At 46.8% G+C, this 18,033-nt stretch overlaps 1 protein-coding gene across 1 annotated transcript in view; it reads left to right on the forward strand.

Annotated features, from left to right (window-relative positions):
* DLL3 (delta like canonical Notch ligand 3) overlaps nucleotides 1–18,033 on the forward strand; it is a 101,386-nt gene that overhangs the window by 67,181 nt on the left and 16,172 nt on the right. Inside the window, exons 4-8 of the mRNA XM_033953878.1 lie at nucleotides 960–1,217; nucleotides 3,667–4,028; nucleotides 11,281–11,497; nucleotides 16,374–17,046; nucleotides 17,623–17,737. Of these exons, the coding sequence (XP_033809769.1) occupies nucleotides 960–1,217; nucleotides 3,667–4,028; nucleotides 11,281–11,497; nucleotides 16,374–17,046; nucleotides 17,623–17,737 (1,625 nt within the window). The remainder of the gene's footprint in view (nucleotides 1–959; nucleotides 1,218–3,666; nucleotides 4,029–11,280; nucleotides 11,498–16,373; nucleotides 17,047–17,622; nucleotides 17,738–18,033) is intronic.

Below are 18,033 nucleotides of genomic sequence, written 5' to 3' on the forward strand. Positions count from 1 at the left end.
GAGTTACTAGGACAGAGGTACTGGAGTCCAGGCTTCGAGTGTGCAAACAGCCAGGTTTCAGGATATCCTTAATGAATATGCATAAGAAAAATTTGTACTATCCATGTATATCTATCTCATGCATATTTATTAGGGACAGCTTGAAAATCTGGTCTGGCACTTCAGGCTCAGCTCCTATATGTATGTCCTAGGACAGGGATCTCAAAGTCCCTCCTTGAGGGCCGCAATCCAGTTGAGTTTTCAGGATTTCCCCGATGAATATGCATTGAAAGCAGTGCGTGCACATAGATCTCATGCATATTCATTGGGGAAATCCTGAAAACCCAACTGGATTGCGGCCCTCAAGCAGGGACTTTGAGACCCCTGTCCTAGGAGTTCCTTCTCGCTCTTATTCCTGTCCTCTTGTGCCTGCTACGGTGTCAAGTCAAAAGCGTGCCTGGACAAAGGCGCGCGCAGACAATTGAGCGCAGTGCGGAGGTGCGCGCCCCAGAAAATTATAGTTTTTATGGCGTGGGGGGGAACCCCCTCCACTTTACTTAATAGAGATTGCGCCGCATTGTGGGGGCGTTGTGGGGGGTGGGGGGGTTGTAACCCCCCACATTTTACTGAAAACTTCACTTTTTCCCTGTTTTTAGGGAAAAAGTTAAGTTTACAGTAAAATGTGGAGGGTTACAACCCCCCAAACCCCCCACAACGCCAGCGCGATCTCTGTTAAGTAAAGTGGGGGGCTCCCCAACAAATCCCCCCCGTCAGAGCCCTTAAAAACTGTCATTTTCTTCGGCGCGTACCTCCGTCTTGCACTCAGTTGTCGGCGCACGCCTTTGTCTTTAGCGGGGTTGTCTATGAACCGCCTGCTACTCTGAGGATGGAGTTCAGTCTCCATTCTGTGTTGTTCAGTTGACTGTGTTTGGGGCTTTGCTTCATCTCTGAAACATGCTTCCTCCCCACTGCACCCCTAGAGAATGCAGAGAACCTGGTGAGCCGTTTGGCGACACGGCGGCGGCTGGCCGTAGGTGAGGACTGGTCCCAGGACGTCCACTTGGGTGAACAGAGTGAGCTGCGCTATTCCTACCACGTGATGTGCGATGAATACTACCACGGCGACAGCTGCTCCGACTACTGCCGCCCCCGAGATGACCCCTTCGGCCACTACAGTTGTGCTGAAGACGGCACCCGGCTCTGCCTTGCTGGCTGGAGAGGAGACTACTGTTCTGAGCGTGAGTATCCCTCTAACGCAGGGGTAGGGAACTCCGGTCCTCGAGAGCCGTATTCCAGTCGGGTTTTCAGGATTTCCCCAATGAATATGCATTGAAAGCAATGCATGCAAATAGATCTCATGCATATTCATTGGGGAAATCCTGAAAACCCGACTGGAATACGGCTCTCGAGGACCGGAGTTCCCTACCCCTGCTCTAGCGTGTCCTCAGCGTTGCAGAATCTGCCACTTAGGGGTCCTTTTACTAAGGTGCGCTAGCCGTTTTAGCGCATGCTAAATAGCACGCGCTAAACGCTAATGTGTCCATTATAGTACAGTGGTACCGTGGAATCTGAACTTAATCCATTCCAGAACCCCGTTCGAGTTCCAAGACAGTTTTTCCCATTGAAAAGAATAGAAATTGGATTAATCTGTTCCTTGGTCCCACAAACTCTGTAAGATTGGGCCTATCTGGCAGAAACAGCAAGATCGGGACCCCCCCAGCAGCAGAGGAAACAAGACAGCAAGATCGGCAACAGCAGCCGCAAGTGGTGTTCAGCCCAAAGCTTCCCTCCCAGGCGGAAACAGGAAGCTGCGTCAGAGGGGAAGCTTTGGGCTGAGCACTGCTTGCAGTTCGGATTCCAAAGCAGCGTTCGGATTCCGGGGCGAAAATGAAGAAAAAAAAAAAAAAAATAGTTCGGATTCCAAATCGTTTGAGTTCTGGGGCGTTCAGATTCCACGGTACCACTGTATGTGGATGCGTTAGCGTTTGGCGCGCCTTAGAAAAAGGACCCCTTAGGCTGTCTTGCTCAGAGTCCTGCTTCTGACAGGGGAGATGCAGGGCTGCTGCAATCGCATTACACACACTAAAGCAAACCTAGCCTTCCCCCTCGTCTATTATCTTTCTAGGCCCCACACCGCAAGATTTTTAATAGCCGTAGTCCACAATTTTTAATTACCTGAGCGACATCTCTTCCAGAATGACCCTAGTTGGACCTCATATTTTAAGAATTAAACAATTCCCAATGATTCGCTGAATTTGCGTGACTGTCAAAATCTATTTTGCTTTCACCTCCACCCTCCCCCAGAAAGTGCTGCCCTCGGCAACCACCTGCTTTACCTAATGGTTAAGCCAGCCCTGGGGGAGTGTAAAAAGAGCAAGGTGTCCTGTCTAAAGGTGGCCGTCAAGTTTCCAGCAATTATAGAAACACAGAGAAATGAAGGCAGATAAAGATCATACATTAGTGTGACCATATGGCTCCAGAAAAAAGGGGACGGATTGAGACATCCGGGTTTTACTTCCATTGAAAGCGACCAAGATATCTCAAAATGTTCTCCTTACTTCCATTGCTTTCAATGGAAGTAAAACCCGGATGTCTCAATCCGTCCCCTTTTTTCTGGAGCCACTAATCATATTGCTTATCCAAACCACAGAGTTACCATATGGCTCCAGAAAAAGGAGGACGGATTGAGACATCCGGGTTTTACTTCCATTGGTTTCAATAGAAGTAAAGCCCAGATGTCTCTATCTGTCCTCCTTACTGCCATTGCGTTTAGTAGAAGTAAAACCCGGATGTCTCGATCCGTCCTCCTTTTTCTGGAGCTTAGATCCTATATACATAGAAGGCAGATAAAGTCATGACTCGGGGATCTCCTAAGTTGGGGGACAACCGATGGATGGAGCCTTCGGAGGCTATTAATCACAACTTCCACAAACTTCTCTCCCACCAAATATCGCAGGTTAACCCAGCGTTGTGTGAAGCACTTTCTTTTTTTTTTACTTTGTTCTGTTTCCTGAAGCTTGCATTAAGAAGCGGCAGTGAATAAATCCTTCCCCTCTGCCACCTCATCCTGTTGCTCATGGACATGCCATCCAAACAAAAGCAAGCATGGGCCTTTAATTACTGTACAAAGTGTCCTGAGCTTCAGCATATGGTGGCTGAGTTATCACACCGGGAAGGGGGGAGAGGGGGGAGGGTGTGCTGTATTCAGGCTGTGATCCCCTGAGACCCTCCTTCAGTCCCCCAGCAGCCTGTCTCCTAGGAAGGACAAAGCAGAGGGGTTTGGGGGAAGGAATGTTAACCAGCTTTCACATCACTCCCTTTTGTCTGAACTTGTGGAGGGAGGGAGGGGAAGATGTTTTCCCTGGCAGCCTCTGTTCCTGAGGCCTGCTTGTTAAGCTGAGTGAGTGGGATTGCAAAGGGGGTCAGTCGTTTTGCATTCAGGCAACTGCCCAGACCCCAGGCTGCCATTGTCCCTAGGACAATGGAGGTGGGTGCGCTGAATGAGGGAGCGTGTGAGCTCAGGCTTCCCTCCCCCCCCACCACCCCTCTTGTGCCCGCTGACATGTGGCCCCTTTGTTCAGGCACCAAAGGCGGCAGGTGCCAGATGTTGCCCTGTTTAACATGTTAAGATCACACTAAATTTCTCTCTCTTGTTCTTTCTTCTTTCTGTGTTTACTATGTTCACAGCCATTTGCTTGCCCGGGTGCAGTGAGAGCCATGGCTACTGTGAGCGGCCCGGGGAGTGCAAGTGCCGCATTGGCTGGCAGGGCCGAGCCTGTGACCAGTGCGTTCGGTACCCAGGCTGCCTCCACGGCACCTGTGTACAGCCGTGGCAATGCAACTGTCAAGAGGGCTGGGGAGGACTCTTCTGCAACCAGGACCTCAACTACTGCACCAACCACCGGCCCTGCAAGAATGGAGCCACCTGCACCAACACCGGCCAGGGAAGTTACACCTGCAGCTGCAGGCCTGGCTTCACCGGCATCAGCTGCGAGATCGAGACCAACGAGTGCGACAGCAACCCCTGCAAGAGCGGAGGCAGCTGCAACGTCAGTACCAGACCCTTTAGTCCCTCTCTGGGATATATCCCACCTTTCTGAGTTATGAATGTCTCTGTGATTATAAAAGAGCTGCCAAGTTACCCAGTTCTAGGAGCAGTGGCATAGTAAGGGTGAGAGGCGCCCGTGGTGATGGTTGCAAGCTGTGAATGATATGGGATCGTATCTATGAAAACTGTGCTTAAAGACACATTGTTTGCCATTTTTTTGAAGACTGCAATAGAGGAGTTTTTTTGACCAATGACTGGAGAAGCTCCTTTATAAAAATATATATACTGTATTTTTTGCTCCATAAGCGCACTTTCCCCCCCCCCCCCAAAAAAAAAAAAAAAAAAAGTGGGTGGAAATGTCTGTGCGTCTTATGGAGCGAATATAACAATTTTTTTAACACCCCCCTCCCCCGATACCTTTTTTTAATTCTGGTGGTCCAGCACTGCATCGGCAGGAGCTTTACACACTCCTGCCCCTCCCTCGCTGCCTTCTCATCCCTTGAGGCCAGCGGCATACAAGGCAGGCGCGAGCTTTTAGCACTCTTGCCTGGCCCCTGAATGGCTGCCATCAGTTCTCGCGGGACTCGCACTCAATAACAAACTATGGACTTTTCCATACATTTTTGAAGTTTGTTACTGTTTTTGTCTCCATCACCTCTCACAGGAGCGCATTCCAGGCATCTACCACCCTCTCCATGAAGAAAAAAAACAAACTTCCTAACATTACTCCTTTCTATCATAGTGCATTATGGACCCAGATGCCAATAATTCTAACTGGGTAACTTTGCAGTTCTATTACAATGACAGAACTGTGATACACTGGTTCATCATAATTAATGGGACGCTCTCAGGTTTCTCTACTGAATTACTGGTACTTCATTAACTCCCCTCCTATAAAGAGCTGCACTAGCATTTTTAGTGCCGGCTGTGGCGATAAGAACTCTGATGCTCATAGAATTCCGATGAGCATTGGAGGTCTTACCATCGTGGCTAGCGCTCAAAACACTAGCGTGGCTTTGTAAAGGAGGGCCCAAGGGAGCAAACCAAATATCTCCAATCCAGTCACAGAAAACTTTACAGCAGGGTTTCCCAAAACTGCCTCGAGGATCCCATAACCCAGTCTACAGGACACACCCAGACAACCGAGGATAATCACAATGAATAATCATTGTAGACACTTGCCTCCATAGTAAGCAAAGCTCTATCATGGATATTCATTGGGGATTCATTGCCCAGAAATAGCTAAGAAGAAAAAAAATTAAAAAAAAAAAAAAAAAAAAATTAAAATTGAATCAGGTTGGGCAGACTAGATGGACCATTCGGGTCTTTATCTGCCGTCATCTACTATGTTACAATGTTAATATGATATCCTGAAAACTTTATTGGCTGGATGAGCACCAAGGGCTGGGTTGAGAACCTTTGCCATAGCCAGTCAGATTTTCAGGATATCCCCAATGAATATGCATGAAAAAGATTTGTTTGTAAATTGATCTCATGAATATTCATTGGGGATATCCTAAAAATCTGACTGGCTGGGGCAGGTTTGGGAATCTCTGTCCTACTGGATTACCAGTTATATCAATTTATTTCTTACATGTTTTCTGCTTTGGGGGGTCTCCAATATAGCATTGTAAAGTATAATAGGCATGCCTAACCAAGACTGATAATTAAATTGAACAATCATGACCACCCCACCCCCTAGAAAAATCCTGTAATAAATTCACCTTAGTGCATCACTAGGTCAAATATTCAGCTGGGATGGTCAGGGATTGCTGAGACTGAAATAAATCCAGATCTTCAGCCCCAGTGTTCCAGATAGCAGCTGGAGCTAAATATCCAGATAGGGGGGTCACTGCCAGTACCATCCAATTAGTACAGTATCGATATTCAGCTCTCCATCTACATAACTCCAGGAACCACCCTTCTTCCATCCATGGATCACCCCAGTGCTATTCAGATAGTGTCATTGCAATCAGCAATGATTTTCAGTGGTATTATCCAGATAATGCCACTGAAAATCAGTGATTGAACCTGATTAGTCCTGGTTTTGAAGCATAGATATCATAATGAGGGCAGATCCTAAAAGACAATTAACTGGGTACATAGTTTATTTGAAAATTGCCCACCTCTTTTGTAGCTAAAAATATACAGTTGCTGTCAAGACCTATTATTTTTGCTTTGATTCCAGCTGCTTTTTGCCACTCTAGGTGACTACCTAGTCTGCCTAATGGTTAAACCAACCCTGACTATACCATATGCAGAAGTTGAAGTTGAGGACCACGATTGGTCGAGTCCTATAACATAGAAGGCATTGATTGGCTGTTGATGGTTTAGTTCTTGAGCATGTTGGGGAATGGAGTACACTTATTGGCTGATATATGGCAGTGGTTTATACAGTAGTTACTAGTGATAGAGAATGGAAAGTACTGATTTACTATGAATCCAGCAGTGGCTTATGGTTCTTACTGTTGAGGAATGCAGGGTGGATTAAGTGTAGTTACTTACCTGTAATGGGGGGTCCTCCGTGGACTGCAGGATAAGTCAGCCACATATGGGTGATGTCACCGACAGTTCCAATTTGTCAGATAAGCGCTCCAGTAGCTCAGAGAGGGGTCTTTTTTTCTCTGAGCTTGTGTAGTGCTGGGACCCCTTTGGACATGCATAGGCACTTCCCCTTTCCTTTGCATGTCTCTTTCCTTCTTCAGGTTGTTCCTAGCCCCTGAGTTCCAGGATGTTGATATGGAGTGATGTAGCTTGAGGGGACCATGTGCCCCCTGTGTGAAGATGGAGAAGATGTGCCTCTATCCATATTTGGAGGTGTCCATGGTGATGACTAGTTGGCTTGGGGGTAGTCTGAATAGTTTCCCCTTTAATATGTTGTCTCCGTTCATCCACCATGCCAGTGCTTTGCAAATGGATTGGTGTATTGGGACTCAGGCTGTCAGCGGCTTCGTCAACAGAGGTCTCATGTGTAATCTGGTGTGTTGGACCATGAAGATTGCTGCCACTGTGCCACTAAGTGGCCATGTTGAGCTGGAGGATGAGATACTTTGGGCAAGGATGGTCATGGTGTTGGTGCACTTGACTGGCAGGAAGGCCTTGGTCTCACTGGTGTTGATGTCTGCTCCAATAAATGTGAGTGTTTGCGTTGACTTTAGGTGGGACTTCTTGTAGTTTATGAGGAATCCCAGGTCCTGCAGGAGGGTGATGGTGGCCCTTAGTGAGGCTTGCATCTCTTGAGGTGAGTGTCCTACTATCAGCCAGTTGTCGAGCTAGGGGTGTATGCAGACTATCTGGAGGCAGAGATGTGCCGCTGCCACTGCAATGCATTTCGTGAATACCCTTGGTGATGTCGAGAGTCCGAATGGAAGGACTCTTTGTATTGGAAGTGTTTGTTCTGAATCTTGAAGCGGAGGTATTTTCTCTGGGATGGGCGTATTGGTACATGTATGTATGCCTCCTGCAAATCTAGGGTGGCTAGCCAGTCGTTGGGTTGTAGTAATGGTAGAACTGTTCCCAGTGAGTGCATGTGGAAGCATTCCTTGTGGAAGCATTTGTTTATGCATGGGTCCAGGATTGGGCAATTGATGATGTTCAGGACCCACTGGTTGGTGGTGATCTTGGTCTAGGCATTCACAAAAAATCTGATTCAGCCCCCCACTGGGATGTGTGACCCTGGTGGGCAGTCAAAGGCTCTGATTCTGCTTTGGGGTGTTGGTTTACCTCTATGGACCCCTGTCTCTTGGGCATCTCTTGTTTGCATAGGAGTTGTGAGCGAGGGCAGTTGGACTGCTGCCAGTGAAGCGCTGTCGAGTATTGCCTGGGGGGGGGGCAGGTGGGCTTGCAGAGATAGCTCTTCTGTATCTTCTGGAGTGTGCAGCCCTTTCCAGACCATCAGTGGCCAGGGTTTGGAGGGTTGTGCAATTTTTCTTGGAGGGGTTTGTGGAGGTCCTCGTGGAATGACAATCCTAAACTCAAATTCCCGATTACTATTAAAGATCATCCACTACAAGAGGTAATTAATATTAAAATATTAGGAGTTATTTTTGACCACAAACTTTCCTTTCATAACCATATCAGCTATGTTATATCATCATCTTTTTTTAGGCTTCGCCAAATTCGATCTGTAGCACAGTTCCTCAATAATAATTCCCTTAACATTCTCATCCACTCACTCATTATCTCAAAGATAGATTACTGTAACGCTTTGTTCAAAGGCATAGCCCAAAAGGAAATTAAACGCTTACAGATTATACAAAACACTGCCGTTAAGCTTATCTTCAAAGCAAAAAAATTCGATCATGTAACTCCACTCCTTAAGGAAGCTCATTGGCTTCCCGTTGCTCATAGAATCATCTACAAACTTAGCCTACTTACTTTCAAATCTTTATCTTTTAAAACTCCAGCCTTTATCTATAATCTTCTAATCCCTTACATAACGAATAGGACTCTCAGATCAACAGATCAACATCTGTTAACAATCCCATCTCTTAAAATTATAAATACACGACGTCAATACATTTTCTCTGTGACCGCACCACAAACCTGGAATTCATTACCTTACTATCTAAGACAAGAATCTAACCTAGAAAAATTTAAAAGTAATCTGAAATCTTTTTTATTTATTGATGCCTTTATAAGTCAACAATAATTTCACGATAAAATAACTTCAAGAATAGGTTTTCCCCCCAGCCTTATGTACTTTCCCTAAATGTTTTACCCCTCTTTTTATGAAAATGTAACTTCATTCCCTCCCTTACCATAATTGTTTCTAGTATTGTTAAATAAGTTTTGTCTGTTTCGTCCACATTCTTAATCTGTATCATTTTAATTTGTAATTTTAATTTTACTTTGTACATCGCTTTGAATTTAGATAAAGCGATTAAACAAATCCAAATAAACTTGAAACTTGAAACTTGCACAGAGCTAAGCAATACATTGGGCAGAGATGGAGGTTCTTCCTGTACAAGCTGATGTCTCAAATGCGTAAAATGCGGATTTGTAGAGATGTCTGCTGCATTCTTCCAGGTCGTGAAGGAGGGGTGTCTATGTCCATGGTTGCATTTGCGGCTGTGCCATGAGGTAAAGGAGGAGGAATGGTGCTGATGCCTCCTATGTGGGCTTCTGCCGCTGTGTTGCAATGTTCTGTGCCTGGGAGATCTGGTGGAATGTTATATGAGCCCATTTTGCCGGCTGTAGGTGTCTGCTGAGCCCAGGCTGCCGCACTTTGCCAGTATTTGTGAGTCTTCTGTGAGCAGGAAGTCTCCATTGGCTGCGGGGATTCTCTGTCCCCTTCAGGAGGATGTGTCAGAGTAGGCCGCATCATTGGTGATGTCAGTGCTGATGTGTACAGGCCCCTCCCATTGGAGTTTCCATCATGGCCAACATCTGGAGCTTGTGAAGTATGAACATGGGGGGAGGGGGGAGCGCGAGGCCTGAAGATGCGCTAGATGGGTTCTCTGATGGAGGGATCCCTGCTGACGGTGCCGCTGATGTAGGCTTGCGGTCTGCCTGCCAGGTGCTGGATTTCTCCTGGGCTTCTCTCCTTTTGAGGAAATCCTTCAGCACCTGTCATCGGAGCTTGCATGTGCATGGAGACATGCGGCCACAATGCAAGAAAGGCTGGTCCTCATGTGTCGCATCCGGGCAGCGGACGCATAAATCGTGAGGATCCAGCGTGCTCGTTCTTTTCCTGCAGCCAGGACACTTCTTTGATGATTCTGGCATTTCCATGAGGTGAGAAGAAGATTTGGTGGAGAGCTGTGTGACGAACTGACTGTTAGGAACATAGAAACTATAGACTGAAGAAGGAAGGGGAAGAGGAAGTGTCTCGGCATGCCCAGAGAGGTCAAAGTACCACACAAGCTAAAAAAAACAAAAACTTCTCTGTGCTATTGGAGTGCTTATCTGATAGATGGGAACTGTCAGCGACATCACCCATATGTGGCTGACTCAACTTTCTTGTCCTAGGAGAATGGCTCTTAAAAAGTTAAGTACCTGAGTGCCATCGAGGGGGGAGGGGTTGGGTTGGGAGTGGGGGAGCTGAAGATGTGTTCTTGCTGTAATGTTTGGTTATTTGAGGAAGTGCTTCACCAGTGGGTTTGCTGCGCACTGGTAGGTTGAAAGGGGAGGGGGATTTACACTGTATGAAAAATATTTTGAATGACACAGTTGCACTGTTTGTATTGATCTTCTGGCTTTATTTGTTGTCATCAGTAAAAACTGTTTAAACATAAAAAGTTAAGTAGTTGAAGCTACTAAAACTGGCTTGTAATTCTCAAAGTGCTAGGGCAGCAATTCTCAAACCAGTAGGATTTTCAGGATATGTCCAATAAATATGCTTCCTGGATATGCAAATCTACATCATGCATATTCATTGTGGCTATCCTGAAAATCTGACATTCTGGGTATGTTCCAAGGACTGCATTGGGAACTTGCTGTTAGGGAATATAGCAGAACTGTCAAGTTACCCAGATCCAGGAGGGAGACCTTTTGACTAGTCCTGATTTTATATGCACACCCCAAAGCAGTGTGGGATTTGTAGTCCTTGATCTCTGAAATCAATGCTTCATGATCCCAGTGTGCAGAGGTCCTCAAATCCAGTCCTAGAGGTCCACAACCCAGCCTGGTTTTTGGGATTTCCGCAATAAGTATGTATGAGATCTATTTGCATGCAATAGAAGCAGTGGATGCAAATTAATCCCATACTTATTCATTGTGAGTTGTGAAACTCGAGGATCCCTGCAAAAATGCATCACGATGAGGTTGGCAGAAATCCAGGACTATGCTAAAATCTCTCTCCTGGAACTGAGTCACTGAACCTTCATTCACATCTACTGCAGCACCTCCTCCTGTTTTTTTAAATTTTCCTCCCAATTTGGCCAACCATCATAGTGGCACTCCTTGGCTATAGCCCACAAACCAAGGGTCCTTCTAATGTGGACCTTGAGTCTGGCCATTAGGTAATGCCGTTAAGCATTGGCCAATATTTCACACCCGCCAGGGATTTAAATACTGCCTCTGCAGAATCCACAGCCCCCACCAATGTTGGGAAGTGCTGGGTGCTGATTGGCCAGTGGCTTAGTAATGATTTCTAGCTCTTAAATGTTAAGTAATTGAGGCTTCTGATCATGATATTGCTCTCAGCCCTAAAGGTGGGATTTGGAGGATTCCGATGGTTGGTGGTCCAATGATGTTGACTGGTGGCCCATTAATTGCTCCTCACTATATTAATGGTTATGTCTTTCTTCCAGGATCTGGAGAATGATTATAAGTGCACCTGCCCGCAAGGCTTCTATGGAAAGAATTGTGAGATCAGCGCGATGACCTGTGCTGACAGGCCTTGCTTCAATGGCGGCACCTGTGTGGAGAAACCCAGCGGTGGCTACACCTGCCGCTGCCCTGTAGGCTACCATGGCTCCAACTGCGAGAAGAAGATTGATCGCTGCAGCAACAACCCCTGCCTGAATGGTAAAGATCAGTTTTGTTCTCTCTGATGCCAAATATGGGTTGACGGACTGCAGAGCACCATGGAGGAATACACTGAGTAATAGTAGGGTTGCCCGATTTCCTCTTTTAAAAAAGGACACCTGGCCCCGCCCCATTCTGCTCCAGCCCCGCCCCATTCTGCCTCCAGCTCCACCCCATACCACCCCCGGCTCCACCCCCACACGAACCTCCGGTCTCCTTCCCCGAGCTCTGGGCCGTGTCCGTAGGGCCTCTGCACACGTCAACATAATGATGTCGCGTGTAGGTGGGCATATGGCGTCATCGCGTCAACATCCACGCATGTGCAGAGGGCCTCCAAACCCGGCCCCAAGCTCAGGGACTTCGGGTTTTGGAAATCCCTCCAGGCACCCGGATAGTCCTCTAAAAAGAGGACATTTCCGGGTTTTTCCGGCCATCTGGTAACCCTATGTAATGGGTACAAAGGACAATGAAATTCCATGCCATACAGGATCCCCCTTTTATACAAGTGACAAGCACTGTAGCATCTACCTGCAGTCATGAGATACTTCTCTTTCTGCCTTCTGCCTGACCATAAATTGTCAGAACAAGGGGAATACAATGCATACAGTACATCTGTGCATCGTCCGTCCCAGATCCAGGGAACCTGGAGTAGGAGCTTGAGGTGGGCAGGCTGGGGCGACAGTGATCCCTGCTATTTGTGTATCATTCAAAGCATATTAATATTATTATTCTTTTATACCGCACTTACTAGACAGGTAGATCTATGCTAAAATAATACCTTAAAAGAATGGAATGCCAAATAAAACAGGGCAAGTCAACAATTATTTAAGGTCAAATATAGAGAACATTTACGGTGCCACTGGTCATTCCACCACCAAGGGAGTGCCTGCTCACTACATCTTATAGGCTAACTTTAAAAAAAAAAAAAAAAGAGTCTTAAGTAAAATCTTAAATTTGAGTACATGGGTAGGAAGATTTATTTCCATAGCGTCCTTCCAGACCAGCACGGTACACCGACAAATCCATGCAGGCAAGTGCGCCCCGACAATTGCACACAGGACAATGGTGCCCCGTCAATTGCGCCCCGTGACTGAATAGAAACATAGAAAGATGACGGCAGAAAAGGGCTATAGCCCATCAAGTCTGCCCACTCTTCTGACCCACCCCATTAAGTCTGAGTGCTAATGACCCAGTTCCTTAACTCTACCCTCGTAGGGATCCCACGTGTATGTCCCATTTATTCTTAAAGTCAAGCACGCTGGTGGCCTTGATCACCTGCATTGGAAGCTTGTTCCAGTGATCTACTACCCTTTCTGTGAAGAAATACTTCCTGGTGTCACCATTAAATTTCCCTCCTCTGAGTTTGAGCGGGTGCCCCCTTGTGACCGAGGGTCCTTTGGGAAAGAAGATGTCGTCTTCCACCTCGACACGTCCTGTGATGTATTTAAATGTCTCAATCATGTCCCCCCTTTCCCTGCGTTCCTCTAGAGTGTAGAGCTGCAATTTGTTTAGTCTTTCTTCAGCCATAACTTTCTTCTGCCATACCTTGATATCTGGAAGGCCCTGATTAGCTCAGACTCCTCAGGCCCCTCCCAAGGGATGGAGCCTGAGGAGTCTGAGCAAATCAGGGCCTTCCAGATAAACCTTACCCTCAAAGAGACAAAATAGTATCCACTGTTGGGGTGCATTTGACAGGTCACCTCCCATCCAGTGCTTGCATTTGTCCTGCGCGCATTTGTCGGGGCACGCATTTGACAGGTCACCAACCAAGCACAGATGGGTATGTGCACCCCGACTAGCAGATAAAGACCGTGAAAAACTACTGTAAACTGAGATGCCTGGCTATGTACCAGCTGTGCAGTCCCTGAAACAGCCAGTTGCTCTCAGTCTGCAGAAGGTGATGGACATACCTAAGCAGCCCCAGTCAGGTACAGAATTACAGCCCAATAGGGGAATTGTTTTTGGTTACCTATATCAACTGCGACTTCCCTTTTTGTTCCAAATTTGCGCTGTACTGGGGTTCAGGCCCAAGGGGGCTCTCTAGCCCTGGGGGGTGCCAAACCTGAGTGGCCAGGTCCCTCTTCCCCTTTCCCCCACATCTCTTAGGCGATCGCTCTTAGTGCCTCGACTGGGCTTCTCTCCTGCTGGGCAGACAGTCAGTCTGGAGAGCTGGTGGGGGGCCTGCTCTTTTCCATTAGAAAAATCGATCCACTTGTACCCGCTCTACTCCACTCAGGATTTTGTAGACATTCGCATGCATTGTTTATCTTTCCATTGGTTAAAGGGTGTAAACCTAAAAGGTGACGGGACTAAATCGCGCGAGACAACGGCGCGCTGACAACTGAGCGCAAGGTTGACGGCGCGCCGAAGAAAAGCACTATTTTAAAGGGCTCCTACAGGGGGTGTGGGGGGGGAACCCTCCCACTTTACCGGATGCGGATTTAGTTTCTCTAATCGTGACATCTTGCTCTTACCAATTATTTAGGAGACATCTGAAAACGTACTTGTTCTCCAGATACTTAGGTGATTAAAACCTTTCATTCTGCTGTATTATTTTTATTTTGTAAACCGCTTAGAGCTTGACGGTAAAGTGTAGTTACTTACCTGTAACGTAGGTTCTCCGTGGACAGCAGGATAGTCAGCTGCAGAGCAGCAGCGCATGGCAGGGCGTATTTTGTCAGCCTGCCTTCTTAGGCCTCATCAGCTTTTAGAAGGGAAGCGTGGCTGGTATATTTAGTGCAGGGGTCTCAAAGTCCCTCCTTGAGGGCCACAATCCAGTCGGGTTTTCAGGATTTCCCCAATGAATATGCACTGAAAGCAGTGCATGCACATAGATCTCGTGCATATTTATTGGGGAAATCCTGAAAACCCGACTGGATTGCGGCCCTCAAGGAGGGACTTTGAGACCCCTGATTTAGTGGGTTGCTTGGCTATTCATGTGCTGGCTGGCTCAGGGACTGCACAGCTGGTATATAGCCAGGATTCACAGTTTAATTTTTCTCCGTCTCCACCTGCGGGTCAGAGTGCACATACCCATCTGTGCTGGTCTGGAGGGACTAAAGGAAAGCAAATTAGCAGGTAAGGTAATTTATCCTTATTTCCAAGTTTATTTATTTAGGGTTTACTAGACCGCTGATTGGGCAAGCCATATAAGCGGTTTGCAATCTAAATAAGAGCAATCGAGTACAGCAGGGACTTCATCAGTGGGGGGGAGGGAACAATATAATGAACTATTGTACAATATTGGATAGGAAAGGCAAGACAGATAGCAGGATAAAGGGAAGGGGAGGTCTACATGTATCCCACAGGTTGCCCCTGGAAGGAGCGTGGTGCCTAATTTAGCTGAATGCGTTTGTAAATAGTTGAGACAAAGTTCTGGAGGGAAACATTTTGATGTGACAAGATGAAGCATTCCAAAGAGTGGGGGCAATAAATGAGAAAACAGAGGGATGTGTAACATCGCAAGTGATCTGTCTGAAGGTGGGAATAACCAGAAGATTTTGTTGGGTGGATCTCAATGGTCTCAAAGGAGTGTAGGGTGTCAAAAACAGATTAGAAAAACTGGAAAGCCTGTCTGTCTAATTTTGAAAATGAATAGAAGTATTTTATAGATGATTCGATCATTTCAAGCTCTGAGGGATAGAAAAGAGAACTCCGACCTTCTAGTGCAGGGGTCCCCAAATTCCCTCCTTGAGGGCCCAATCCAGTCGGGTTTTCAGGGTTTCCCCAATGAATATGCATTGAAAGCAGTGCATGCACATAGATCTCGTGCATATTCATTGGGGAAATCCTGAAAACCCGACTGGATTGCGGCCCTCAAGGAGGGACTTTGGGGACCCCTGTTCTAGTGGATACGCATACCTGTGGAGTCCTTTCCCAAAATAGCTTATACTTCGGTACAGAGAAATGTAGAAACAGAGTAAAAATAACAGCAGATAAAGTACATATGGCCTATTCAGTTTTACCATCCTTACCATCTATTATCCCTTCCTCTCCCTTAGAGATCCTAGGTACTTGTTCCAAACTTTCTTGAATTCAGATACAAATTTCCATCTCCACCACTTTCACAGGAGGCTTTTCTATGAATTCACCACCCTTATTCTCGAGTCTGTCCCTTTCATCTTCATCCTCCTGTACATTTATACCATGTCTCCCTCATATCCCCCCTCTCTTCCCAAATATAAATACTGATGTTTTTAAGTCTCTCTCCATATGTTTTATAACAAAGACCACTGCCTTCTGGACTGACTCCATTCTGGTTATATCTCCAGAACTGTACACGTTACTGCAAATGAGGTCTTACCAGAAACGTAAACAGAAGTACTATCACTTCCTTTTTCCTGCTGGTCATTCCTTTCCCTACGTGTCCAGACATTCTTCTAGCTTTTGCCGTTATCTTTTCCACCTGTTTGTTCACCTTAAGATCATCACATATGATCACCCCCATGTCCTGCTCTTCTTTCAAGCACTGAAGTACCTTGCCCTCTATTCTGAACTGCTCCCACGGCCTTCTGCAGGCCAAATGCATGATTGTGCATTATTTTAGCATTAAACATGGAACCTATTTCATATCTCTGGGTCAATTTACTATCTTGATTTAGCGAACACCTTTTTAATACTAGCTCAAGGCAATTTACAATCAGGTATTTCTCTGTTCCTGGAGGGCTTACAATCTAAATGTGTGCCTGAAATGACGGAGGGTTAAGTGACTTGTCCAAGATCACAAGAGCAACAGTGGGATTTGAACCAGGCTGCTCTAACTATTATGCTATTCTTTCTAATCCCCAGACTCTTCTGACCTGGTATTGTATACTCTGTCCGTCAGAAAGCCTGCTGTAGAGGTATACTTAATTCCTTTGCTTTTGTCTTGGCCTAGGCGGACACTGCTTGGACCTGGGCCGGAGTATGGTTTGCAAATGTCGTGCTGGCTTCAATGGCTCCCGTTGCGAGCTGAACATCGATGACTGTGCAAGGAGCCCGTGCGCCAACGGCGGCACCTGTGTGGATGGGATCAATAGCTACACCTGCTCCTGCACCTTGGGTTATGGCGGCAAAGACTGCAGCGTGCGCATGGATGCCTGCGGCAGCAACCCTTGCTCCAATGGTGCTACCTGTTACACACATTTTTCAGGACACGTGTGCGAATGCCCTCCAGGCTTCATGGGCCCCAGCTGTGAGTTCAGGGTCAAGGACCCCACCCCATCCCCAAGCCGCCAGGCAGCAGACGACTCATTCCCAGTTGCCCTGTCTATCTCCTTTGCCCTGGGGCTGGTGACTTTAGCTTTGATGGTGTGTGCTGCCATTCTGGTCCTCAGGCAAGTAAGGATGAACCAAAAGCAAGGAAAAGGGATCAGCAAGGGTGGCCTGGAGACGATTAACAACTTGAAGGAGAGGGATTCTTTTCTTATTGCACCAGGGCGTTTCAAGATACCCAACAAAGAGCCTCGGTTCAGCACAGACTGTCTCAGTAACAAGTTCAACTACAAACAGAAACTCCTGGAGCGGAACATCACAGAGGGACAACCTGCTGGCAAAAAGAAGCAGGAGAAGTGAGTTTGCGCCCACGCCGTTGTCATCTGATCCACAGGCTTTCTTTACTGTCTTTTTTTCCCTCTCCTTATTTCACCTCTCTTCTGCTTTCCTAGTGTATGTCACTTTCTTCTTTTCTTGCATTTTCTTTTTTCTTTTCATTCTCTCTCCCTTATTGGCCAAAAGAAAGCCAGTATTCCTACATGTCCCTCTCCTCTCCTGCTCTTCTTGCCTTGTCTCACTTTTCCTTTTATGCTCCTTCATTTCTCTCCTGCTCTTATTTCCTCATCTCATCTCCTTCACCTCTTAGGGTTACCACATGGCTCCAGAGAAAGGAGGACGGATTGAGACATCGGGATGTCTCAATCCGTCCTCTGTTTTTCTGGACTCATATGGTAACCCTATCCACTTCTCCCTGTTCTTGCTTCTTCCTCCTTCTCTCCTGCTCCCGCTGTCCTTTCCACTCCTGCTCCTTCACTTGTCCATACATTTCCTTCCCTCCTAGGGTTAAGTCAGGCCAGATGCAGCTCTATTTCTCTATCTGCTCCTAGTCCTTTGTGAATATATTCTAACACACCTCACTCTTTCTATTGCAGTAAAAAGTCTGAGCAGAGACACTGCAGCTCACCTGTCGGTTACCCTAAAGAAGGGGGCTACCACCCAATTTATATCATTCCAGACCCCTCGGAACAGTGCATTTTTGCAACAGAGGTAATGAATCTGTATGTGCTTTAACTCCTGCTGTGACCAAAGCAGGACTACTCAGTTAATTCTGTTTTCTTTCAGAGTCTTGTGCAGAGCAGCCTTACCATGGCTGCCCAAGCTCCGATACTCTCTGCACGGATCCTCAGAATGTACTTGCAAATTTGGGATATTTGAGGCACTGGGGATTTGGGGGGGGGGGGGGTGTAAGGGCATGCTACCCATTGCTGTGGTTTCCAATCACTTCCAAAGACATGAGGCCCTCTACAGAATGGAATCACACCAAACTGTAACCCTACTCCCTT

The sequence above is a fragment of the Geotrypetes seraphini genome, chromosome 8 (genome assembly GCF_902459505.1).
Source record: "Geotrypetes seraphini chromosome 8, aGeoSer1.1, whole genome shotgun sequence".
NCBI lineage: Eukaryota > Metazoa > Chordata > Amphibia > Gymnophiona > Dermophiidae > Geotrypetes > Geotrypetes seraphini.